At 41.3% G+C, this 22,720-nt stretch overlaps 1 protein-coding gene across 4 annotated transcripts in view; it reads right to left on the bottom strand.

Moving 5' to 3' along the window:
* Positions 1-22,720, bottom strand: part of SLC6A1 (solute carrier family 6 member 1) — a 275,099-nt gene that overhangs the window by 84,640 nt on the left and 167,739 nt on the right. For all 4 annotated transcript variants that reach the window (XM_073592351.1, XM_073592350.1, XM_073592349.1 and 1 more), the window contains 2 exons: positions 17,396-17,496; positions 10,725-10,834 (listed from right to left, as the gene is read on the bottom strand). In XM_073592351.1, the coding sequence (XP_073448452.1) occupies positions 10,725-10,834; positions 17,396-17,496 (211 nt within the window). The remainder of the gene's footprint in view (positions 1-10,724; positions 10,835-17,395; positions 17,497-22,720) is intronic.

The raw sequence follows: 22,720 nt of genomic DNA, 5'->3' as shown, positions 1-22,720 counted from the left end.
ATCAAAAAAGGAGCAGCGCTGTGAGAGTTAATTACTTAAGGGTTAAACCCATGGGTGAACAAATATGAAGTGAAAATAACCTAAATTGTGTTGATATAAAATACAAAATATACATTAGAAATTAATCACAATAAACAGTCCTAATCTGTGACCCAAACAGATGGATGAGATGATGTGGGGAGATATGGGTAAAAGTCCCGGTTGACAGGTAGAAGTACAATTGGATTGATTGAGACCTTCACCGCACCACTGTGAGAATAATAGGAATGCGCGCTTACCAAAAGGCAAGCTTATAGGAGCTTGCGACCTTAACCCGGTCAGGGCCTTTCGTGGATTGGAAACACCAACGTCCCACTTCAGCTTTAGGATAGGTACACTGTCCGTCAGATACCAGGAATTCACTCAAATAGGGAGATATTACCCTCCAGCTACAGATTGTTCTCACAGGGGGTATTCCAAAGGAAAGAAAAGGGCAACATAGCGTAATCCTGCTTGAGTATTTATTAAAGGTAGGTTTAAAATCACACTTACATTTAGGTAGATCAATAAAAGCAAAAATAGCCGGCCAGCTAGAAGTGAACACCCGTCCTACAGACGGTATCTGCAGCACATCAGCACGTCAGCACGCCCGACGCACGTTTCGTCACACTCTGATATTGTTATATCTGTAATCATGTGTAAACACCCATGCAAATGGAGCCTTAAAGTGGATGTAAACCCTTACATATACTCAGCCTCAGATGATACACAGAGATAAAACAAATCTCCCTACATAAGTTTTACATGTATATCTGCTGTCTTCATCTGTATATATCCTTTAGAAAGTGCTCTTTGTGTTACAGATTTTTCTCTTCCTAGTTAACACTGCAGAGAACCCTGGGCATACAGCCATGACAGCTGATTGGAGAAAAGGCACACACCCCCTCTCCTCATAGGCAAAGGAAGAAAGGAATGTGCAGAGCTCTGCTCTTAGACGGCAACCTGACTGCTAATCTATTTATAGCAGCCTCCCCTGACACACACTTCTATCTCCCGTCTCGGAGAATGTGTGAGAAGTTATTAGGCTGATAACAGAGCTACGGAGCAAGAGACGGCTATGGGACATAGTGCTTTGGAGAGAGATACGAAAACACTGCAGATATATGTGCCCAGCTCAAATTTCATGAATCAGATTTTCATCCACTTTAAGCTGTGAAAATCAAAGACAAGGTTCCTATGCACAGCTGCTGCAGATATTGTCTGCTCCAGTTCTAATAAATTTCCCCCCATGTCTGCATTACAATGATGCATCTCTGTAAAGTTGCCTATTTTGTTTTCTGCATTACAAAAAATATAACATGCACTTATTTTTACACTGCAGTGCAACAGGGTGAACGGGCCCCTAAAGCTAAATTCTGGACACAAAAGTGAATTTAAATATATCCTTTAATACCCACAAAGGATACCAAATCCACTTGTGCACCAAATGCCTTTGCAAACCCACATATTACCTTGTAACAGTGGTAGTGACATCATCACTGTGCTGCACATAGCCTATGCACGGAGCGGAGCTGTGGGAGGGACCCATTAGACCAACTCACTACTAGATATGGGCATTCGTTATCGTCCGAATTTCATGGATTTTCATGTTCTTATTAACATGTTCTTGTTTCATGTTCTTATTAACAATAACGAGCACTCAGAATCCGAAATCCGGAATAATAAAATGCTTTATATTCGTATCCATTATATTTTCGTATCGTTGTGACAACAGTTCGATATAGATAGATAGAAGATTTTACATGATGGTGACAATAGTGATCTGTGTCTATTGAACCTGCGATCGAATGTGCCTAACCTAACTCTATTAGTCCAAGATTATTCCACATAGAGAGAAAAGATTCAACATTATAGAGACATTCGACAAAGCAGCTAAAACCATACGATCGCTGTGAGCAGATATTTACGGTCAAATGCTCTGCCCATAGGCTATAGAAGAATTCTAATGTTGTTTGACTAATAATAATAATTAATCATTATTACTAGTCAAACAACATTAGAATTCTACTATAGCTTGTAGGCGGAGCATTCGACCGGAAATGTATGATCGCGGCGTGTACAGTTTAGCTGCTGCACAGAATCTTCTTAGAACATCCGACAGACACCATAAGCCTTTAATTGACAGATTCTACCTTAATTCGGATTTTTGTACAAATGCATTTTTTTAACGAAACAAAATAAATAAAAATGGACTTCGGGAGTAACTAAATCAATTTATTTTTCGTACGACACCGAAATTCTGAAATTAAATATTTCAGTGTGCACATGTCTACTCACTGCAGACTGCCTGTAGAAAACTACAAGGGGTGGATACAAGACCATTCACCCTGTTCAAGCAGGTCCACTTACTTAATTTCACTTTTAACTTCATTCACCCCTCCTTTCCCCAATGACTGGAGTTTTTTTTTTCAATGCCTAACTGGAAAAAGGGTATGATATGATTGTATACAAAGAGGCTGATTTATAAAATCAATTACCTTCAAAAGAGATTGCTAGAAAACTGTGACATGAGAGAGGGTGCAAAAAAAGAGCTTGCAACAGCCTCTGTTATATTGGAATGTAAGAGGAATATCATAGAATGGTTTGTATATGTAAAATATTTTTTTTTGTCTTGGATGGAATAGGGAATGGTTAAACCCATCATTTTTATTTTTCTGTCTGTGTCATGCCGACAAGATATCCTTTCACTTCCTGTCCCAGAGAAACAGCATGAAGCAAACCAAAATCTCTCCAAAGTTGGATGAAATATTCTCTTTAAAAGTGCCTACTGGACGATTTTCCATTATTTTTTCTATGACAACTTCAAAAATGTGGATTTCCCCTCACTTTTTGCTTTAGAGACAAGGGCCACCAGAACAACCAATATAAGGTATACCCCCCAATGGGCACTTGGATGGCAATAAAAACCTGAAGGGTTTTTTTTTTTAACACTTTGTCATTCTATCCAAAACTAAAAAAAGTATTGGATTTACAAACACTTTAGAAATGAAATACAAAGAAAAAATACATTTAAAGCGAAACCTCACCCAAAAGGGGAAGTTCCACTTTTCCACCTTCTGCCCCCCTCCTCTATCACTTTTGGATACATATTTTTTTTTTTGGGGGGGGAGTACCTGGTTTGAGGGGCATAAGCACATACCTCCCAACATTATGAGATGGGAATGAGGGACACCTACAGTACTAGCAAACATGTGTAGGCATAGGACACGCCCCCTGCCACACCCCCTTAAAGTAGAATTAACTAAAAAAAAAAGTTTATTAAATCTACAAGGGCTTTTTTTTACTACTACTATCCCTTAATATTGGCTTTTAACATTTACAAATGCAGCCATTTAGAATTTGGATGAAAGGTCTAGCACAGGGAAACTCTTTTTTGAAAGATAAAAAGTGCGTTTTATATACAACTATATGGATTAGACCAAAATGAGGGACAAATGAGGAGGAAAGAGGGACAGAGGGACATTGCTCCAAATCAGAAACAGTCCCTAGAAATCAGGGACAGTTGGGAGTTATGTAAGAATGCCTGAACATGTGTGCAATATGTAACTTGATGCACATTTTTTAAAGGGGTTGTATGGGGTCGTTTGTTATTTAAAAAAAAAAAAATGTTATACTTAACTCCACTGTGCAGTTAGTTTTGCACAGAGTGGCCCCGATCCTCCTGTTCGGGGGTGCCTCGGCGGCTGTCTTGGCTCCTCCCCACAATAGCTAACCCCCCTCTGGGAAGCTCTATCCCGAGAGGGTTAGGTTGGAGGCACGCTTCCTGTCATACATGCTGTGTCCATAGACACAGAGTGTATGACTCGGTCCCGCCCCCCCTGGCGGCCGCGTCATTGGATGTGATTGACAGCAGCACAAGCCAATAGCTGTGCTGCTATCAATCTATCCTATCTATCGAATCAATGGCCAGACTCCGTGGAGAAGAGGACGCCGGGGGACACGCACAGCAGTTGAACGGGTTCTGGTAAGGTGAAAAAACACAAACCTTTACAACCCCTTTAAGCTGCTAGGAGTGAAAAGCATTCAGAGGAGAAATTCAAATGCCCAATGTACATGATGAGCCCTTAATGATGAATCTAATAATACACAGTTGCATTAATTTGTGTCTTTTATATTTTACTGGAGTTGATCTTTAAGCAAAAGAAAAAGTTAAACTATGACTCAGTTACAAGTGCAAAAGGATGGGGGTTTTTTCCAACTATTTGACAGCAACATAAATATAACAATATTGTAAGCTACAGAAACATTTGAAAACCTAAATTAAAGTGTATAAATTTGCTGAGGAATGGAACTAAAAGGGCTGTCTACTTCACACATCAGTATAAGATAATGGGGACACTGTTATCTGTCACTGTAGAAAGATAAAGCTCCTTGTACTTATGAAAAAAGTAATAACTCTAAAGAATAACTCTGGAAGACATAGTTAATTTACTAGCATCTTTTACGTTTAATGTTACTGGTCCCCTGCTGGCATTAATCATCTGAATGTATTCTTGACTGTGGTTGAGATATCTCTTGTGGCGAAGCCAGAACTGGAGTCTTGTGATTAGTGAACTGAACTTTGCTACGACACTCCATTTGTCTGCCTACTCTGACCTTCTTTTTTATAAGATACTTTATATGAAACCTTGAAGCTGTAAATTTAGTTTAATAAGGTGCCCGCTGACTACTTCACAGTCTACCTGCAATTCTCTTCTTGCTGACTTTTATCATTTCCGCAGTCTTACATTTTTAAGCATCTGTCACATTTATTATGAATTCCTTACAAATTATTAGAAAGGATAGATTCTTCCAATGTGTAGTCAAAGCAATAAACTTGTAGACAATTACAGTACGCGTTATTTAGAGTGATAATATCCACAAATGCAGGATGAAATTAAAAAATAGTAAGCATTCAAGTGATATGTAATATATTTTTTTCAGGGTAAATTCAAAGCTGGGCTCCAGACAAACATAAAATGCACAAATTACAACGTGCAGAGTAAGTGCCTGGATGGGTCTTGGCATCTGTCCACTGTACAGCACAGCTCCGAGAAGATGACGGAGAAGCAGCACAAGAAACCAATCAGATGTGTTGCAGTGCAAGAAGCATGCTGATGGGAAGACTGAACAGAGTGATGGGGAGATGAACGCATCAGTCTGATGCTTCTCTATCTTGTCTCAAAGTGGGTGTTTGTAGGGAAGAAGCCTAAAATTTAAAGCGTAATACCATATCCCCTCTCCTGCCAGGCAAAACTGTAAGGCAGAGCTATGTAAATCTCAGGACTGGATGGACAGAAATACAAATTCTTGTCAGATAAATAGGTCCCTTATTTTTTTTCATCTGTGTTTTAAGCACTGTAGGCAGCAAAAAACCTATTATTAAAGTATTGAAGGCTCAAAAGACACCAATGGCAACTTGATTACGTTTAAATTGCAAACCTCAGCAAAGCTGCTGCCAATGTATTCTCACAATTGAGGAAAAACTACTTTGGCATCTATCCACACTTGACCCTTGCAATGACTTTGAGATTAAAGTATATCTAAAGCCATTTTTTTTGTTCATTTTGGATAGCATAAGGAAAGGTTGGTGTGCAACAGGGCAGAAAAAGCTTTTGTTTTAGATATACAGTACTTTAAATGAGGATTAGATGACTTTTAAACTAGTTATTTTTTTAACAATTAATGGATCCCATCATAAAGTCTGAACATTGTGAACTTTAAGCCAAACTCTGTTGAAGTCTATGAAGTTGAATCTCGAAAATCAATTTTGGCTATTTTCAAGGCTGATAGACGAGGGACTGTCAGGAAAAAAAAAAGGCATGGGGAGCTGGGTACTGTCATGGGGGGCATGTAAAAAGAGGCTTTATTTGTAGTTTTGGCTGCAACACCTGATTTTTTTTTTTTTTAGCTAGTAGTAAATAGGAAGGAATTATAGAGTGGTAGGACAGGCTCCAATAGATCTAAAAGCTATGTGAAAGTGTAAACTTAAACAAATAAAGGTAAAGCTCTCAATTTACACACCAATTGGCCAATGCCAAAACAGCTTCATAGTATAGCTTGTGAGCTTCATTTTTGTAGTACCCAACAGCATTGTCTTAGTTTAATAAATGTTTATTAAAAGTCACAAGTACACAAAAACATTTCAGAACCACATCCTCACATTCCTCAAACCCCTTCCCTAAAAGTTTCCAAAATATTCCAACATTTAACAAATATAGACTTCAGGCATGTGTAAAAATTGGCTGGTGTCAGGACAGTACAATAGGACTTGAATAGGTACCAAATTGAAAGAAACAAAGAAGGGTTTGTCTTGCAATAATAATAGAATTAATAATTTCAGAGACAATTGCCACAAATATTTGACATTTATTTGAGAGTATGTAAGCAGTTTGGTTAGGCCGTAATGTAAAATAAAATATAACAAGGGTTTGCCTGGATCAACCAAATTATTAATAAATATGATCAGCTGTGATGGCATGTGAGTATATATCATTCATCCAAATGAACATCATTGGATGCAGTTCTGATGGCCCTAAGAGCATACAGAAAAACCAAGAGAATAGAGTTCTCTTAAGAGGGTCAAAACAGAACACTTGGATACATACAAACAAGCTTTATTAGTACAAAAAAACCACAACAAATTAAATCAAAAAGGGGGGCAAGGATAGATGATGGACACAGACCAATTAAAACTAAGACAACGTTGTCAAAGGGTTAAAAGTATAGGGAGCCGCGGCTACACAACCCACACATATACACCAGATATTCACCACTTCCATGCAATATAAACTGTAAATGAACTGATTGGTTGCTTGTGGATTGCAGATGGGAACCTGTACTTGATGGGCAGAGTGTATCTGTAGAGAGGGTCCCAAAAGTAAAGTTCAGCAAACACAGACCAAATGTGTGGTATACTGGATATGCGGGTGGAGGATCTGGGTGTGCTGATCCTGTATGGCAAAATGGCAGTATGGCAGGGTCATACCATAGTAGAGGCACAGATGCTAATCATAGGTTGGTGAGAGTACCGATATCCCACCTAGTACCTGAACTGATATGTCCCAATTCAATATAGCAATCCGCCTGTTGACATCTGCTTGAGTATATATCTGCTGCTTCTGCATCTGTTATACATATTGGCTGATTATGAACTTTTTAGCCATGCTGCTTGGTTCATTTGCTGCTTTATATGATCACTAACCTATGATTAGCGTCTGTGCCTCTACCATGGTATGACCCTGTCATACTGCCATTTTGTCATACAGGATCAGCACACCCAGATCCTCCACCCGCATATCCAGTATACCACACATTTGGTCTGTGTTTGCTGAACTTTACTTTTGGGACCCTCTCTACAGATACACTCTGCCCATCAAGTACGGGTTCCCATCTGCAATCCACAAGCAACCAATCAGTTCATTTACAGTTTATAGTGCATGGAAGTGGTGAATATTTGGTGTATATGTGTGGGTTGTGTCCCTATGCTTTTAACCCTTTGACAACATTGTCTTAGTTTTAATCGGTCTGTGTCCATCATCTATCCTTGCCCCCCTTTTTGATTTAATTTGTTGTGGTTTTTTTTGTACTAATAAAGCCTGTTTGTATTTATCCAAGTGTTCTGTTTTGACCCTCTTAAGAGAACTATATTCTCTTGGTTTTTCTCTAGGCCATAATGTAAGTGGAAAAGACAAGCCAGTTTTTATCTTGAAATAAATTATTTCACAGAGGCAAATCTCACACATATTTTTTAGTGCTGCAGCACTGGAATAGGGCACAAACTAGGAGACAAAACCAATGATGCAGCTGAGGATCAGCTTTAGAAACATTATATGTGACACTTTTACAGTGCAGAGCATTGGAATAGGGCTGGCTGGATAAAGCAGTAATAGTGGTATGTCAAAAGAGTAGACAGGAGCTGATAATGGTGGAAGGAGCTTGTAATAGTGGCAGGCCAGAAGAGGGGGCAAGAGCTGGTATCAGTGGCAGGACAGGAGATGTCACAGGAAGCGGTAATAGAGACAGAAGCTGGTAATGGTGGAAGGGCAGGAGAGGTGGCAGGAGCTGGTAATAGTAACAATTCAGAAGAGGTATCAGGATCTGGCAGTGGTGACAGGCCAGGAGAGGTGGCAGAGGCTGGTAATGATGGCAGTCCAACAGAAGTTGCAGAATCTGGCAATGGTGGCAGTGGCAAGCCAGGAGAGGTGTCTGTAGGAATGTTTGACCATTCTTCCAGAAGCGCATTTGTGAGGTCAGGCACCGACATTGGAAGAGAAGGCCTGGCTTGCAGTCTCCACTCTAATTCCTCCCAAAGGTGTTCTATTGGCTGAGTTCAGGCCAGTCAAGTCCCTCCACCCCAAACTTGCTCATCCATGTCTTTTTTGGACCTTACTTTGTGCAGTGGTCCAAATCATTCGGGGGATTATGATGTGGGGGTGGGCTTGGCTCCTTAGTTCCAATGAAGGGAACTCTTAAGGTGTCAGCATACCAAGACACTTTGGACAATTTCATGCTCCTAACTATGTGGGAACAGTTTGGGGATGGCCCCTTCCTGTTCCAACATGACTGTGCACCAGTGCACAAAGCAAGGCCGATAAAGACATGGAAGAGAAAGTTTGGGGTTGAGGAACTTGACTGGCCTGCACAGAGTACTGACCTCAACCCAATAGAACATCTTTGGGATAAATTAGAGCAGAGACTGCGAGCCAGGCCTTCCCATCCAACATCAGTGCCTGACCTCACAAATGCGCTTTTGGAAGAATGGTCAAACATTCCCATAGACACAATGCTAAACCTTTGTTCACTGCCTTTCCAGAAGAGCTGAAGCTGTTATAGCTGCAAAGGGTGGGCCAACTCAATATTGAACCCAACAGACTAAGACTAGGATGCCATTAAAGTTCATGTGTGTGTAAGGGCAGGCGTCACAATACTTTTGACAATATAGTGTATGTGCCATGCTTGTGTACACTGCTGTGTAAAGGCATGACAATACATGCTAGAGCTTGCAAATTTACACAATGGATCATAAGTACACGCATAATTTTACAATCGGCTGTATTTACAGAGGGGTCAAGGTGTAACATACACTGGCTCACAGTCAGTGATGACTGTCAACCAATATACACATCCACAATGTATCTACTACACCATGTCAGACCACTTTACAGTTTGGCTGACTATCGTATACAGCTTTAACACATAAGGTAAATTGCATTCATAAAACAATGGTATATAATAACCATGATCATTATTGTATTAGCTCATTTATCAAGAGTAAATAGATTCCGTTTTACAATGAATTCTGTTAATCACTGCTTGCATTTAAATGAGCAGGTAACCTAACCCAGTGTGCTTACACAAAACTCTGAGAATGCACAAAACACTATGGGGCTGATTTACTAAAGGCAAATAGATTGTGCACTTTGCAAGTGCAGTTGCTCCGCAGCAGAAGCTCTGATGACTTCCATCATCCAATCATGTGCAAGCAAAAATGCTGTTTTTGTAATGTTCCTTGCATGTGATTGGGTGTTCTTTGTAAAAATAAACTTTACCTCATTTACTAACCTCTGGAGCAATTGCACTTGCAGAGTGCAACTGCACTTTGCAAAGTGCACAGTCTATTTGCCTTTAGTAAATCAACCCCTATTTGTGGTGCTTCTGTGGCTATTTAATTTATCCATATGTGGAAAATGTTAAACATTTTGTAGATGTATGTGGGCGCCTAATTATAATAACAAAAATGAAAAGGTTCTTCACTTCAGCAGTGTCAATTTCAGTCAATTTCAGCTCTGCCAGTCTTTGGACTTAAGGATGTAAAAATCGAAGGATCAGCAACTACAGCCTTTGTATTAAGCTCATACACAATACACTAATACCTCAGATTGTGAATAACGCAGTTTCCGAGTGTTTCACAATACAAGCTATTATTTTTTTTAAATCCTGACTCGGTTTGCAAGCGTTGTCTCGCAAGATGAGCAGGATTCAATCCAATAGGGTGTGCAGTACCACATTTTGCCAGAGGTGCGGGGGCGCTAGTGACACTCAGAGCCGCTCAGAAACACCCCGTTCCCAAGCCTCTCCGAGTGTCTCTGAGTGCATCCGAGCAGCTCCGAGCAGTCTCTGAGTGTTTCCGGCCCCCCCACATCTGGCTACATGCGGTACTGCATACAATGTCAGTCACTGTGGAACAAATTATCTGAGTTTCTATTGACTCCTATGAGGAAACTAGCTTTGATATAAAAGTGATTTGGATTACAAGCATTCTTCTGGAACAAATTATGCTTGTAATCCAAGGTAACACTGTACTTATGTACTCTCCCATCTCCCATTATCATATAAGTTATTTTCAGTCTATTGCATTATAAGATCAAATTCTAAATTTGAATGCTGCCTTCCAAATCCTGCAAGAATGTTTCACAAAACCATGTCACAACACAAATGTCTGTGTACACTAACCCTTATTCATGATCCAAATAAAATGGTGGTGAGCCATGAATTAAAAACAACTCACAGAACAATGTGTCTGCCACTGGACCAGCTAAAGTACATTTCAGAAGCATATTATCAGCCTTCTCAATTTTTGTAATTAAGCCAATATTTACATATACATCCCACAACCATCATCAGTAAGTGCAATTTAAGAGAACATTAATCATATTCACATTTAATACAGTCCAGATGACATAGAAGATGAAAAATGAACTTACTCCCAAAACTCAGTCACAGCACTGGTCAGGTTGGTGGTGTTGACGATAGAATAATTGGAGAAACAGCGTTCCGTATTCCATGGATTGTCACAGTGTTTCCAAGGTAGAGCCTAAATGGTTACAAAAAGTGGAAATGCTTTAAAACTTAAAATGTGCACACATAACAGTTATAGTGGAATCCCAGACTATCATGCTTGTTAGAGCCCTTGCTTCATTTTTGTTCCTGGTTGTGTCCAGTTGGGGGAATATTTAATAATACTTCCTGTCCTGGTGAAAATGGTAATTACAGCAGGAAGAGAGGGTAAATCTCTCCATAAGAGCGAGGAAATATTAGCACCTCTGACAACTTTGTTTGGCTTTATGTGCAGCGTAATGGGAGACTTCTCATTTTCTGCCCTAGGAATAGTGGTCACTTGGAAAAGTGAGTAAGAAAGAATCTGGGCACATAAGATAACGCAATGAAGCCACCTGGCTGAGTTTCTCGCCTTTCTCCAGGCTACCATAAACTAAAAATGAAAATAAAGGCGCCTCTAAGTGCAGTATGCAAAATTTAATAAAGTGCACAAAGGGTTAAAAGCACTTACAAGATCGTCAAGTGTTAAAAAGCATGATAAAATCAGGAGTCCTCATCTGTGGCATTTGTCCATCCTTGGCACGGTGGTAGAGAGCAGTGTAGAGCTGTCCAGCAGCTGTAACGCCTTTTTCGTACATGCTGGAGAGAGGAGGCAGCAGGGAAGCCTTTGTTCCAGGTTCACTGCGGGTCACACAAGGCTGATGGCGTCAGTGGGGAGAAAACACGTTTCGGAGCATGTGCCGCTCCTTCATCAGACCTACGCCCATACTCCTCAAGCTGGCTTCTGAATGGTGAGGGGGAGGAGTTAGGGGAGGAGTATGGGCGGATGTTGGATACACACTGATAAGGGAAGCGACAGGTGTATTACGAGGATGGCCAAGGCGACGGTGCACCCGCAAATTGGATCGTTAATATCAGTGCTACATACAATGAAGTCCTGAAGGAATTTGACACAGAGGTACAGGGCACAGATGGCAGTGGTTACATTAGCAATAATAAATAAGCATACAAATGTAAGGTTGACATTGAATCAGTATACAGGCGTGCTACATGGTCGGCCGGGCCTCTATATGCGCGTGTTATAAAGGCGGCTGGGCGCTTGTACACTTGTAAATAAGGTTGTAAGTCTAATGTTGAGTTGACTATGAATAAGTGTAAAGTCAAGTAATATCCAGCATTGTTTTATCATTGTTACAGCCATAATCAGTACAATTCACACAACATCCACTATATTCCATTGCGTATTCCTATTTTTAAAATCCCCTTTTAACAGATTTATTACCTTATTTGCATGTGTATAGATGCCTGGCTGCCCCTGTAACACATGTGTATAGACGCCCGGCCGCCCTTGTAACTGGGCTGTATATTTATTAATTGTCAATTCAACATTAGACTTATGATCCTATTTGCAAGTGTACAAACACCTGGCTGCCTTTATAACATGTGCATATAGACGCCCAGCCGACCATGTAACACTCCTGTATACTAATTTAATGTCATCCTTACGTTTGTATACTATAAACTTAAAACACAGGCCTCCCTGCTGCCTCCTCTCTCCAGCACATATGAGAAGGCTACAGTTGCTGAACGGCTCTACACTGCTCTCTACTACCGTGCTGATGGATGGACAAATGCCACAGATGAGGACTCTTGATTTTATCATGCTTTTTTACACTCAATGATCTAGTAAGTGCCTTTAACCCTCTGTGCACTTTATTAAATTTTGCATACTGCACTTAGAGGTGCCTTTCTTTTCCTTTGTATATCTTCAGAGTTGCTTCTCCTCTAACCAAAGTGCTGCCAGAAGTGCCATTTCATCACTATCATCCCACTGACCAGCTATCCACCTCCACCAGAGCGCCCTTGTCTCCTCTCTGTCCTAAACTAAAAATGGACTCGGCTTCCACTGACACAGTTATCCAAAAAAAGAAATCACATTTGTTACAGAGAAGGACAACCAAAACTGAGGCATGGAGGACCCCAGATATGAGGAAAGATTAGCTGAGCTAAATGTATTCTCTTATGAGAAGAGGCAATTAAGGGGTTTATGATCATCATGTATAAATAAATAGGTGGTTCATAAAGTGAGCTTGGTGCAGTTATTCACTTTAAGGTCACTACAACTCTCTACATCTGGAGGAAAAGAGATATACTTCCTCATACAGTACGGAAAGGCTTCTTCACAGTAAGAGCTGTAAAAAATTTGGAATATACTCCCTCAAAAGATATATATTGCTGGCCACCTCTGTAGATTATTCTAATAAGAAGATTCCTAAATGGACAAAAATATTACTGGATATTAACATTTATAGCTAATGACACCAGGCATTGTTGATTCAGGAAATATCTGACTACTGTCAGGGGATGAGGAAGGATTTTTTCCCCCACTGGAGCAAATTGGACTATGTTTTATAGTTTTTTTTTTTGCCTTCCTCTGGATTAGCTGTGTGTATAAAGTTCTGTATATGGAGGTTTTCTATTTATTTATCCTTTCTATTGATGGACTTTGTGTCTTTTTTCAACCTGACTATGTAAAGGTCTTCGCATAAAAAGTGTGCCCATATAAAGGAAGTAGACTTGTCATCTGATTATCAAGTTACCATTTATCTTTTTTCAGACACTGGTAATCTAGGAAACCTAAGGAATGGCATATCCCTTGCTTAAAGGATAAACCCACCTTTCTGAAATATATGTTGTTTTGGTCTGGCAGCAGAATATACATTTGTGAATATTTATTATTCCCTAATGCTTGTAAATACAAGATGCTGTGATTTTTTTGTACACCATACACTAATCAATGGTACTAAATTGCACTCTACCCTGATGAAGAGTGAGATTAATGCCCTGTACACGCGGTCGGATTTTCCGACGGAAAAAGTGCGATCGGATTGTGTTGTCGGAAATTCCAATCGTGTGTGGGCTCCATCGGTCTTTTTCCGTTGTAATTTCCAACACACAAAGTTTGAGAGCAGGATATAAAATTTTCCGACAACAAAATCCGATCGTTTAAACTCCGATCGTGTGTACACAAATCCAACGCACAAAGTGCCGCGCATGCTCAGAATAAATTCAGAGATGAAAGCTATTGGCTACTGCCCCGCTTATAGTCCCGACGTACGTGTTTTATGTCACCGCATTCAGAACGATCGGATTTTCCGACAACTTTGTGCGACCGTGTGTATGCAAGACAAGTTTGAGCCAAAATCCATCGGAAAAAAGCCATGGATTTTGTTGTCGGAATGTCCGATCAATGTCCGATCGTGTGTACAGGGCATAAGAGGGCTGGATGAAATAAATGAATACTCATTTCAGATAATAAAGAGGTAATGAGAGCAGAAGGATATTCATAAGGTGTTAAACAAAAAAATACATTATGACAGAAATTATTTTTAAAAGTAAAATTTTATTGTCAAATACTGTTGGTTAGATGATTGGGAGTGTGAAGAACATCTGCAACTACAGGATATATTGTAAATACAAGCAATACAATACGATATCCATTGTGCCCAAAATATTCAATCTGTGCTCATTGTCTCAAGGGTCTTTTGGTAGAAGGTATGCAAACAGTTGGGGACATTTCTTCTTAAATATAACAAAATAGAATGTGGCCTGATGCACCCAGTGATGTGCCTCCATCCTTCATATCCATACAACCAACGTATTTGTCCTGGGACTTTAAATGAGGCACAACACATAATGAATAACTAGTTTCCAACATTGTTGTTTAATAAATGAATAAATATTCCATACAAAAGGAGGATAAAATGGTAACAAGCTGATTTGTAATGAATCCATATCAATGTATTTCATACATAATTAAATATAATGTTGACCATATACAATCCAACTGTCAATACATGATTAAAACATGATTAAAACATAAATTGCATCCAAAAACTCAACACGTTTTGTGACTCTTAGTTCACTTCTTCAGGAGTAGATGAATGTATAGTAACTTAGTATCTGTAAGATAAGCCATCAGGCATGTAGCATACCTAATGCCTACATGTAGTCAACATTCATGGACATGGACATGTCTCACAAGACATCGAGTGAGTCAACACTCTCGAGAACGGATGGCTGCCCTTACAACAGCATAAGCGCCTGTGACTCATGTCAGAACTTCCCAAAGGGCATGTGAGACTTCACAATAATCTGTGTCCAATGGCATTTCCAGATGGAATCGAGCTATGATAAAAAAAAACCCACCAGGAGCCAGGAATTATCTCCAATAGTGTAGTAGTTTAATAAAATATGATGTAAAAACAATCCACATTAAAATCAAAAGAAAGCACTTCATCTGGAGGTGCCATTGCATGCAGATTATTGTGAAGTTTCACATGCATTCTGGAGAGTTCTGTCATGAGTCACAGGACCTTATACTGTTGTAAGGGCAGTCATCCATTCTGGTAAACTCCCATACATGAATTCTACCTATAGGTGAGCCCATAATAAAGCTTAAAGGGTAAGTTCACCTTTACAGAAAAATCTAAAAGGTGAACTTACACAAGCCCCCCCTCCCGTTCTAAGCCCTGCTATAGCCACAACACGGGTGCGGGGCTTAGAAATCCCCACAGCCCGTCCTGTCAGCGGGGAAGAAGATGTGTAAATGGGGATTTTTAAGCCCCAGACCCATGACGAGGCTATAGCAGGGCTCAGAATGGGAGATCGCCACGCAACAGGTCAGTGGGACTGGGGGGGATGAGGAGGGGGTTCTTTTGTAAGCTCGCCGTACAGATTTTTCTGTAAAGGTGAACTTACACTTTAACTATAGGTATTGTAAATATCTCCAAAACGTGCACCTTGTAGGAGATATTTACTGTACATGCAGCTGGTGACATCACTGGTGCATGCGCTCTGAAGGAACGGCCACCCGTTCCTTCATAGTCCCATGCTGTAAACAGTGGCTTCCGAACGCATGCACGGTAGTGACGTCATTGCGGCTCCGCCTACTCACACAGCCAAGATCCACGAAGGAAGATGGGTGAAGATGGAAGCCCTGTCAGCTGTGACAGCTCACCGCTGGAAGGGCTTCGTTCTAAGGTAAGTTTCACTTTGCCTTGCAGGTTAAAAAAAAAAATCACTGGCGGTTTACTACCGCTTTAAAGAAGAGTTATTTCACTTTTAAAGGTGGTGGACCATTTCTTCAGTTTTCACTAATGCAGAATAATACTTCACTTAGACATTCATATTATTTTATGGATTGATTTATTTTGCACATAGATTGATACATTTGTGTAATTTGTATATATTTTTAAAGTGGCGCTAAACATTTTTTGTTTTATTTTTCTTGTTGATTTGGGTTTGCTATACTCCCTGCATCTGAAAGCTGCCACACAATTCTTATATTTTCCAGTGTGGGTTTCTTTACACATGCTATCTCACCTGTCCAGCAGAATGGTGGTGGTGTTATAATACAGTATATAAGAAGCAAACAAAGGAAGAAGGCACACCAGCCTACTGCTTAACTGCATACCTCTTTAATAAATATTTAAAAATAAATACATTATACTCACAAAAGGAGAAATATCACAGGCATTAAAAACACTTCACCTCTGAGGAAGGCGGCTTATCCCCAAAATGCATCAGCTGCACCCTACCCAATCGTTGTGGGTCTGGTAATGTGTTTTTAATGCCTGTAATATTTCTCCTTTGTGAGTATAATATACTTATTTTTAAATATTTATTAAAGAGGTATACAGTAATGCACTAAGCTGGTGCTTCTTTTTTCTTTGTTTGCTTCTAGTTCTGGTTTTCTCTGAATTGAAGAGGGCAGCAGGGCTCCAGTAGATACATTGGTGGCTTAAAACCTACAGTGGTCCATTTGGGTTGTCTAAGGTTGAAGACATGTCCATGTGGATTCCATGAAGATTGGACTGCCTGGAAGATTATTTCACCTATAGCTCTGACTTTTATCCAACTAGTATATTTTATATAAGAGCTCAGTCCTAGTAACCAAGGCATGTATGTGTTTTTGCTGGCAGAAGAAATACAAAGGAAATGGCCTTATAGTCTGTGCTATTTGATTTGGCACACATAATTTTTTGTGAATTTAGTTCAGCACCATGGACAGCAGATTCAGACTTCTATTACCATGTAGAAAAACTCCAATATCACTTTTCATACATAGAAAAGTAGTGCTATTAAAGCTGCACTTTGAACAAACAACCAATAGTGCCATTAAAATATATATATGGGTGCTGCTTCACCTGCCAAAGGATTTGCATTTCTGTCTGTTTGGTTCTGAGATTTACAGCAGCATATGAGGATGGCATCCCTTTTTCTTTTACAGCAAAGACAGAAAAGGCATCATCTCTCTGCTGATTGAACAGTAAAGGAGCAGCAGCTTACTATTACGTTTATACCCCTGCTCACATTTAGATGCAGCACACCTAGTGCTGCCCCTCGCTATTCCAGTCTGAGTTCTGCTGTGCAGGAGAATGAAGGATGTTGATACTAAGTCAAATTCGGGTATTTTGTGTGTTTTATATCTGCCTTGAAGTGTGGGATACACTTTGGTAATCAGATATTACATGACTACATTGTAAATCAGTTCACCAAACAAGCTCATCAGGAAAATAAATGCACCAATACTTACTGTGGTAAATGAATTATATAAATAATAAATGGCCCAGGAGATAATAACAATATAGTAAATATTTAGCCAGAAGGAGAGAACAGCAGCAGCCAGCCCCACACCTGTAGAGAAAACAAATGTGCATTGAACAGAAAGACAGAGAAAGAGAGAAAGAAAGATTTTCATAATAAAATTCTAGTCACTCACATATATCAGGTATGAAAATGTGTTTCATCATGTAGTAAATAAAAATGGCTATTATCAGGAGCTGTGCTTGCATCAAATTTATTTCACACCCCTTACACATTCAATGAATATAAACAATTAAGGAAAAAAGTGCAACCCTCCCTAAATCATAAATATCCTTTACAGTATTTAAGAACCAACTACAAACTGATGCATATTCGATTTAGTGGATTGCATATAACAATATATCAATACAGTGCCTTGAAAAAGTATTCATACCCCTTGAAATTTTCCACATTTTGTCATGTTACCTAGACATGCTCCTCTAGCTACATGCAGAACCAAGCCCCATCTGCTACAACTCTGGCAAACAGACGACACCAGAAGTCTCAAGAGACGCAGCCGTGCTCCTGAGCGAACATGGTGTAAATCTAAGTCCCTGCAAGACTTTACCCTTTACAAATCTGCCCTTCTCAAATACAACCCCTGCCTCCACACTGCTAAACAATCCTACTACAACACTCTCATCAAAACCCTCTCATCCAAACCTCATCAACTCTTTTCTACCCTTAATTCCGTAACTCACCCCCCACTGCCCCCACCCACCAACTTGCTTACCGCTCAACAGATTGCCAACCATTTCAAAAGCAAAATTGACACCATTCGCAAGGAGATATCCAGCATTCAACTTCCTCCCCTACCCAAGACATCAGGTCCAACACCACACTCAATATTCTCCTCCTTCTGCCCAGTTACCACCAATAAAGTTGATAAATTCCTCTCCATGGCCCACCTCACCACCTGTCCCCTGGACCCTGTCCCCTCACAATTACTGTGACCACCTTCCCACTCTATCCTAAACTCCCTAACCCACATCTTCAACCTCTCCCTCTCCTCCGGCACCTTTCACTCCCTGCTCAAACATGCACTGGTTACCCCCATACTTAAAAAAACCCTCACTAGAGCCCACCTGTTTGAATAACTTAAGACCCATCTCCCTGCTCCCATTTGCCTCCAATCTCCTCGAACGCCTTGTCCATGACTCAATGAGTTGCTACCTCATGGACAACAACCTTCTCGACCCCCTACAGTCCGGCTTCCGTCCACAACATTCTACTGAAACTGCCCTACTAAAACTCACTGATGACCTACTAACTGCTAAAACCAATGGCCATTACTCCATACTCATACTCTTAGACCTCTCTACTGCCTTCGACACAGTTGACCACCTGCTCCTCCTCAGCAAACTACACTCCCTTGGCCTCTGTGATTCTGCCTTATCCTGATTGTCCTCCTACCTATCTCAGCGCACTTTCAGTGTCACTTACAACTCCATCTCCTCTACTCTTCTTCTTCTCTCTGTTGGGACCCCAAGGCTCTGTCCTTGGGACCCTCCACCACATCTATTACCTTTTGTACCACCACCCCCTCCCTTTAGATTGTAAGCTCTACGAGCAGGGCCCTCCTGTCCTTTCTGTATTGAACTGTACTGTAATTGTGCTGTCCTCCTCCACATTGTAAAGCGCTGCGTAAACTGTTGGCGCTATATAAATTGTGAATCATAATAATGTTACAACCAAAAACATAAATGTATTTTATTGGGATTTTATGTGATAGACCAACATAATGTGGAAGGAAAATGATAAATGATTTTCAAAATTTTTTACAAATAAATATGTGAAAAGTGTGGCGTGCATTTGTGTTCAGCCCCCTTTACTCTGATACCCCTAACTAAAATCTAATGGAACCAATTGCCTTTAGAAATCACCTAATTAGTAAACAGAGTCCACCTGTGTCTAATTTAATCTCAGTATAAATACAGCTGTTCTGTGAAGACCTCAGAGGTTAGTTAGAGAACCTTAGCACCAAACAGCATCATGAAGACCAATGAACACATCAGACAGGTCAGGGATAAAGTTGGGGAAACGTTTAAAGCAGGGTTAGGTTATTAAAAATATTTTAATAACTTTGAACATCTTTGAACAAACTTTGAACATCTCACGGAGCACTGTTCAATTCATCGTCAATAAAATAAAAAGAGTATGGCACATCTGCAAACCTACCAAGACATGGCTGTCCACCTTAACTGACAGGCCGGGCAAGGAGAACATTAATCAGAAAAGCAGCCAAGAGGCCCATGGTAACTCTGGAGGAGCTGCAGAGATCCACAGCTTAGGTGGGAGAATCTGTCCATAGGACAACTATTAATGGTGCACTCCACAAATCTGGCCTTTATTGAAGAGTGGCAAGAAGAAAGCCATAAGAAGTTCTGTTTGCAGTTTGTGAGAAGCCATGTGAGGGACACAGCAAACATGTGGAAGAAGGTGTTCTGGTCAGATGAGACCAAAATGTAACTTTTTGGCCTAAAAGCAAAACTCTATGTGTGGCGGAAAACCAACACTGCACATCACCCTGAATACACCATCCCCATCGTGAAACATGCTGGTGGCAGCATCACGTTGTGGGGATGCTTTTCTTCAGCAGGAGCAGGGACAGGGAAGCTGGTCAGAGTTGATGGCAAGATGGATGGAGCCAAATACACAGCAATCTTAGAAGAAAACCTGTAATGCCGCGTACACACGGTCGGACTTTTCGTCTACAAAAGTCCGACAGCCTGTCCGACAGACTTCCGGCGGACTTTCAGCGGACTTGCAGCAGACTTTCTAACGAACGGACTTGCCTACACACGACCACACAAAAGTCCGACGGATTCGTACGTGATGACGTACACCGGACTAAAATAAGGAAGTTCATAGCCGGTAGCCAATAGCTGCCCTAGCATGGGTTTTTGTCCGTCGGACTAGCATACAGACGAGCGGACTTCGGGGTCCGTCGTACTTACGACGTAAAGATTTGAAGCATGCTTCAAATCTAAAGTCCGTCGGATTTTAGGCTAAAAAAGTCCGTTGAAAGTCCGGAGAAGCCCACACACGATCGGATTACCAGCCAGCTTTAGTCCGTCAGCGTCCGTTGGACTTTTGTAGACGAAAAGTCCGACCGTGTGTACGCGGCATTAGAGTCTGCAAAAGACTTGAGACTGGGACGGAGGTTCACCTTCCAGCAGTACAACCAGTGGCGGCCCATCCATAGGGGGCGCAGGGGCGCCGACTCCCCCCCAAAGCTACTCATCAAAAAATAAATAAAAAAAAAATAAATAACAAGAGTTTAAAAAAAAAAAAATGTCCCTTTAAATGTGTGCGGGGGGGGGGGGGGGACAGGGCGCCGGACACAGAGGTGCTATGGGAAACATTACGTCATCGCAATCATGTGATCGCGGGCAAGCAAATCTGTCGGCTAGCGTTTAGACTGCCCGTGGAGTGCACTCCCACTCTGGCATGATGTGTCCTGTGGTAGTAATGATTGGCGGGTCCGTAGGACGTAGGGTGGTACTTTTATCGGACCCGCCAATCACTTCCGTTTTTTTTGAGTGACTCATCCTGGCTGGTCCGATGGAACACGAGAGATGAGCAGAGGAGTCGGCCGGTGATCGGGGCATATCACTGAAGAAGCTGCTAGGAGGTAAGATTAAGCAGAGCACACTTGTGTTGTGCTCTCAGACCTGCAGTGTGATCGCAGCAGCTGCCTGTGTAGTGGATCTGTGGAGGAGGAGGGGGGAGTGCAGAGGCAGTGAAGGGTTGAAGCATTCCCGGGAAAGTACATCTGGATGGGGCTGCTAGTGTTAAATGTGTGGGAGGTAGGGGGAGGGTTTAAAAATATGTATAAAAAAATAAGGCTTGGTTAACCATGTATACACAATATACCAAGTATTTTAATGACTGCGATTCAGCCCCTGGAAAAAACTGTAACAACAGGTATCCCAAACAGTAGGGGACAGAGAAAGAAAGGGGCTAACCGAATGGCAGTAAACATTAATGGTCAAGTATCAAAATGTAATGATTTATTGGTATATTTAAAACATGGAGGTAAATAGATAAGACCAATGACAAACTAGCCCTGGCTAAGATTGGGATGAGCCACAGTGGGCTGATCAAAACCAACCACAGATAGGGGGGACAAGACAACATGTAATAAATATTGAACAAAAATGTCTGGACGCCAGGTAGATTGGTGTCAGTCTAACCCCCTGTAGTGGGATGGAGTATCCAGCAGTTGCTGAGTTAGGGATAGACTAGCACCAACCCCCCCTGGGGGCTCGAGCCAGTGGAGGAAAAGGGGACCCGTGTATAGGACTTTGTATGCACTGATGGACTTTGTCTCCCCTCTGGATTTCTCAGCAGTTTTGGCAATTAACTTGCTTTAAGCGGCCATATCACAGGACTATTCCCACATATAGCCATTACAGGACTCTGTCGGACCCCCATCCTTCCAACCCAGTCCCCTTTTCCTCAACTGGTTAGAGCCCCCATGGGGGTTGGTGCTAGTCTATCCCTAACTCAGCAACTGCTGGATACTCCATCTCACTACAGGGGATTAGACTGACACCAATCTACCTGGCGTCCGAACGTTTTTGTTCAATATTTGTTACATGTTGTCTTGTCCCCCCTATCTTTGGTTGGTTTTGATCAGCCCACTGTGGCTCGTCCCCAATCCGAGCCAGGGCTAGTTTGTCATTGGTCTTATCTATTTACCTCCATGTTTTAAATACGGTATACCAATAAATCATTACATTTTGATACTTGACCATTAGTGTTTACTGCCATTCGGTTAGCCCCTTTCTTTCTCTGTCCCCTACTGTTTGGGATACCTATTGTTACAGGTAGGGGGAGGGGTAGCCAGGCACGCAGTGGGTAATGTTATGCTAGTTGTTCGATCTCTCCTATCCTCTAACCCAGCTGCATTTACTCCCAATCTGAGATCAGAGCTTCTCCCTGGCAGGGGGGTCAGATCATACTGGATGGTATGTTGACTTTGTGCTGGGAGGACAGGAGATGACAGCAGGTGGGGAAGACAAGCTTCCTTCACTGTACACTGATCTGCGCTGGATCAGAACACTGACAGGCAGCTCTATCATCTCCTGATCATTAAATACTGTATCTCCTTCCTCGCTGCATCCATCCACCCACCCACCCATCCCTCCACCCATCCATCCACCCACCTATCCATCCACCCATTCATCCACCCACCCACCCATCCATCCACTCACCTATTCACCCACCCATCCATCCACCCATCTGTCCATCCATCCATCCATCCATCCAT

Source organism: Aquarana catesbeiana, linkage group LG07, assembly GCF_042186555.1.
Source record: "Aquarana catesbeiana isolate 2022-GZ linkage group LG07, ASM4218655v1, whole genome shotgun sequence".
NCBI classification, from domain to species: domain Eukaryota; kingdom Metazoa; phylum Chordata; class Amphibia; order Anura; family Ranidae; genus Aquarana; species Aquarana catesbeiana.
This window is presented reverse-complemented; position numbering and strand designations above follow the sequence as displayed.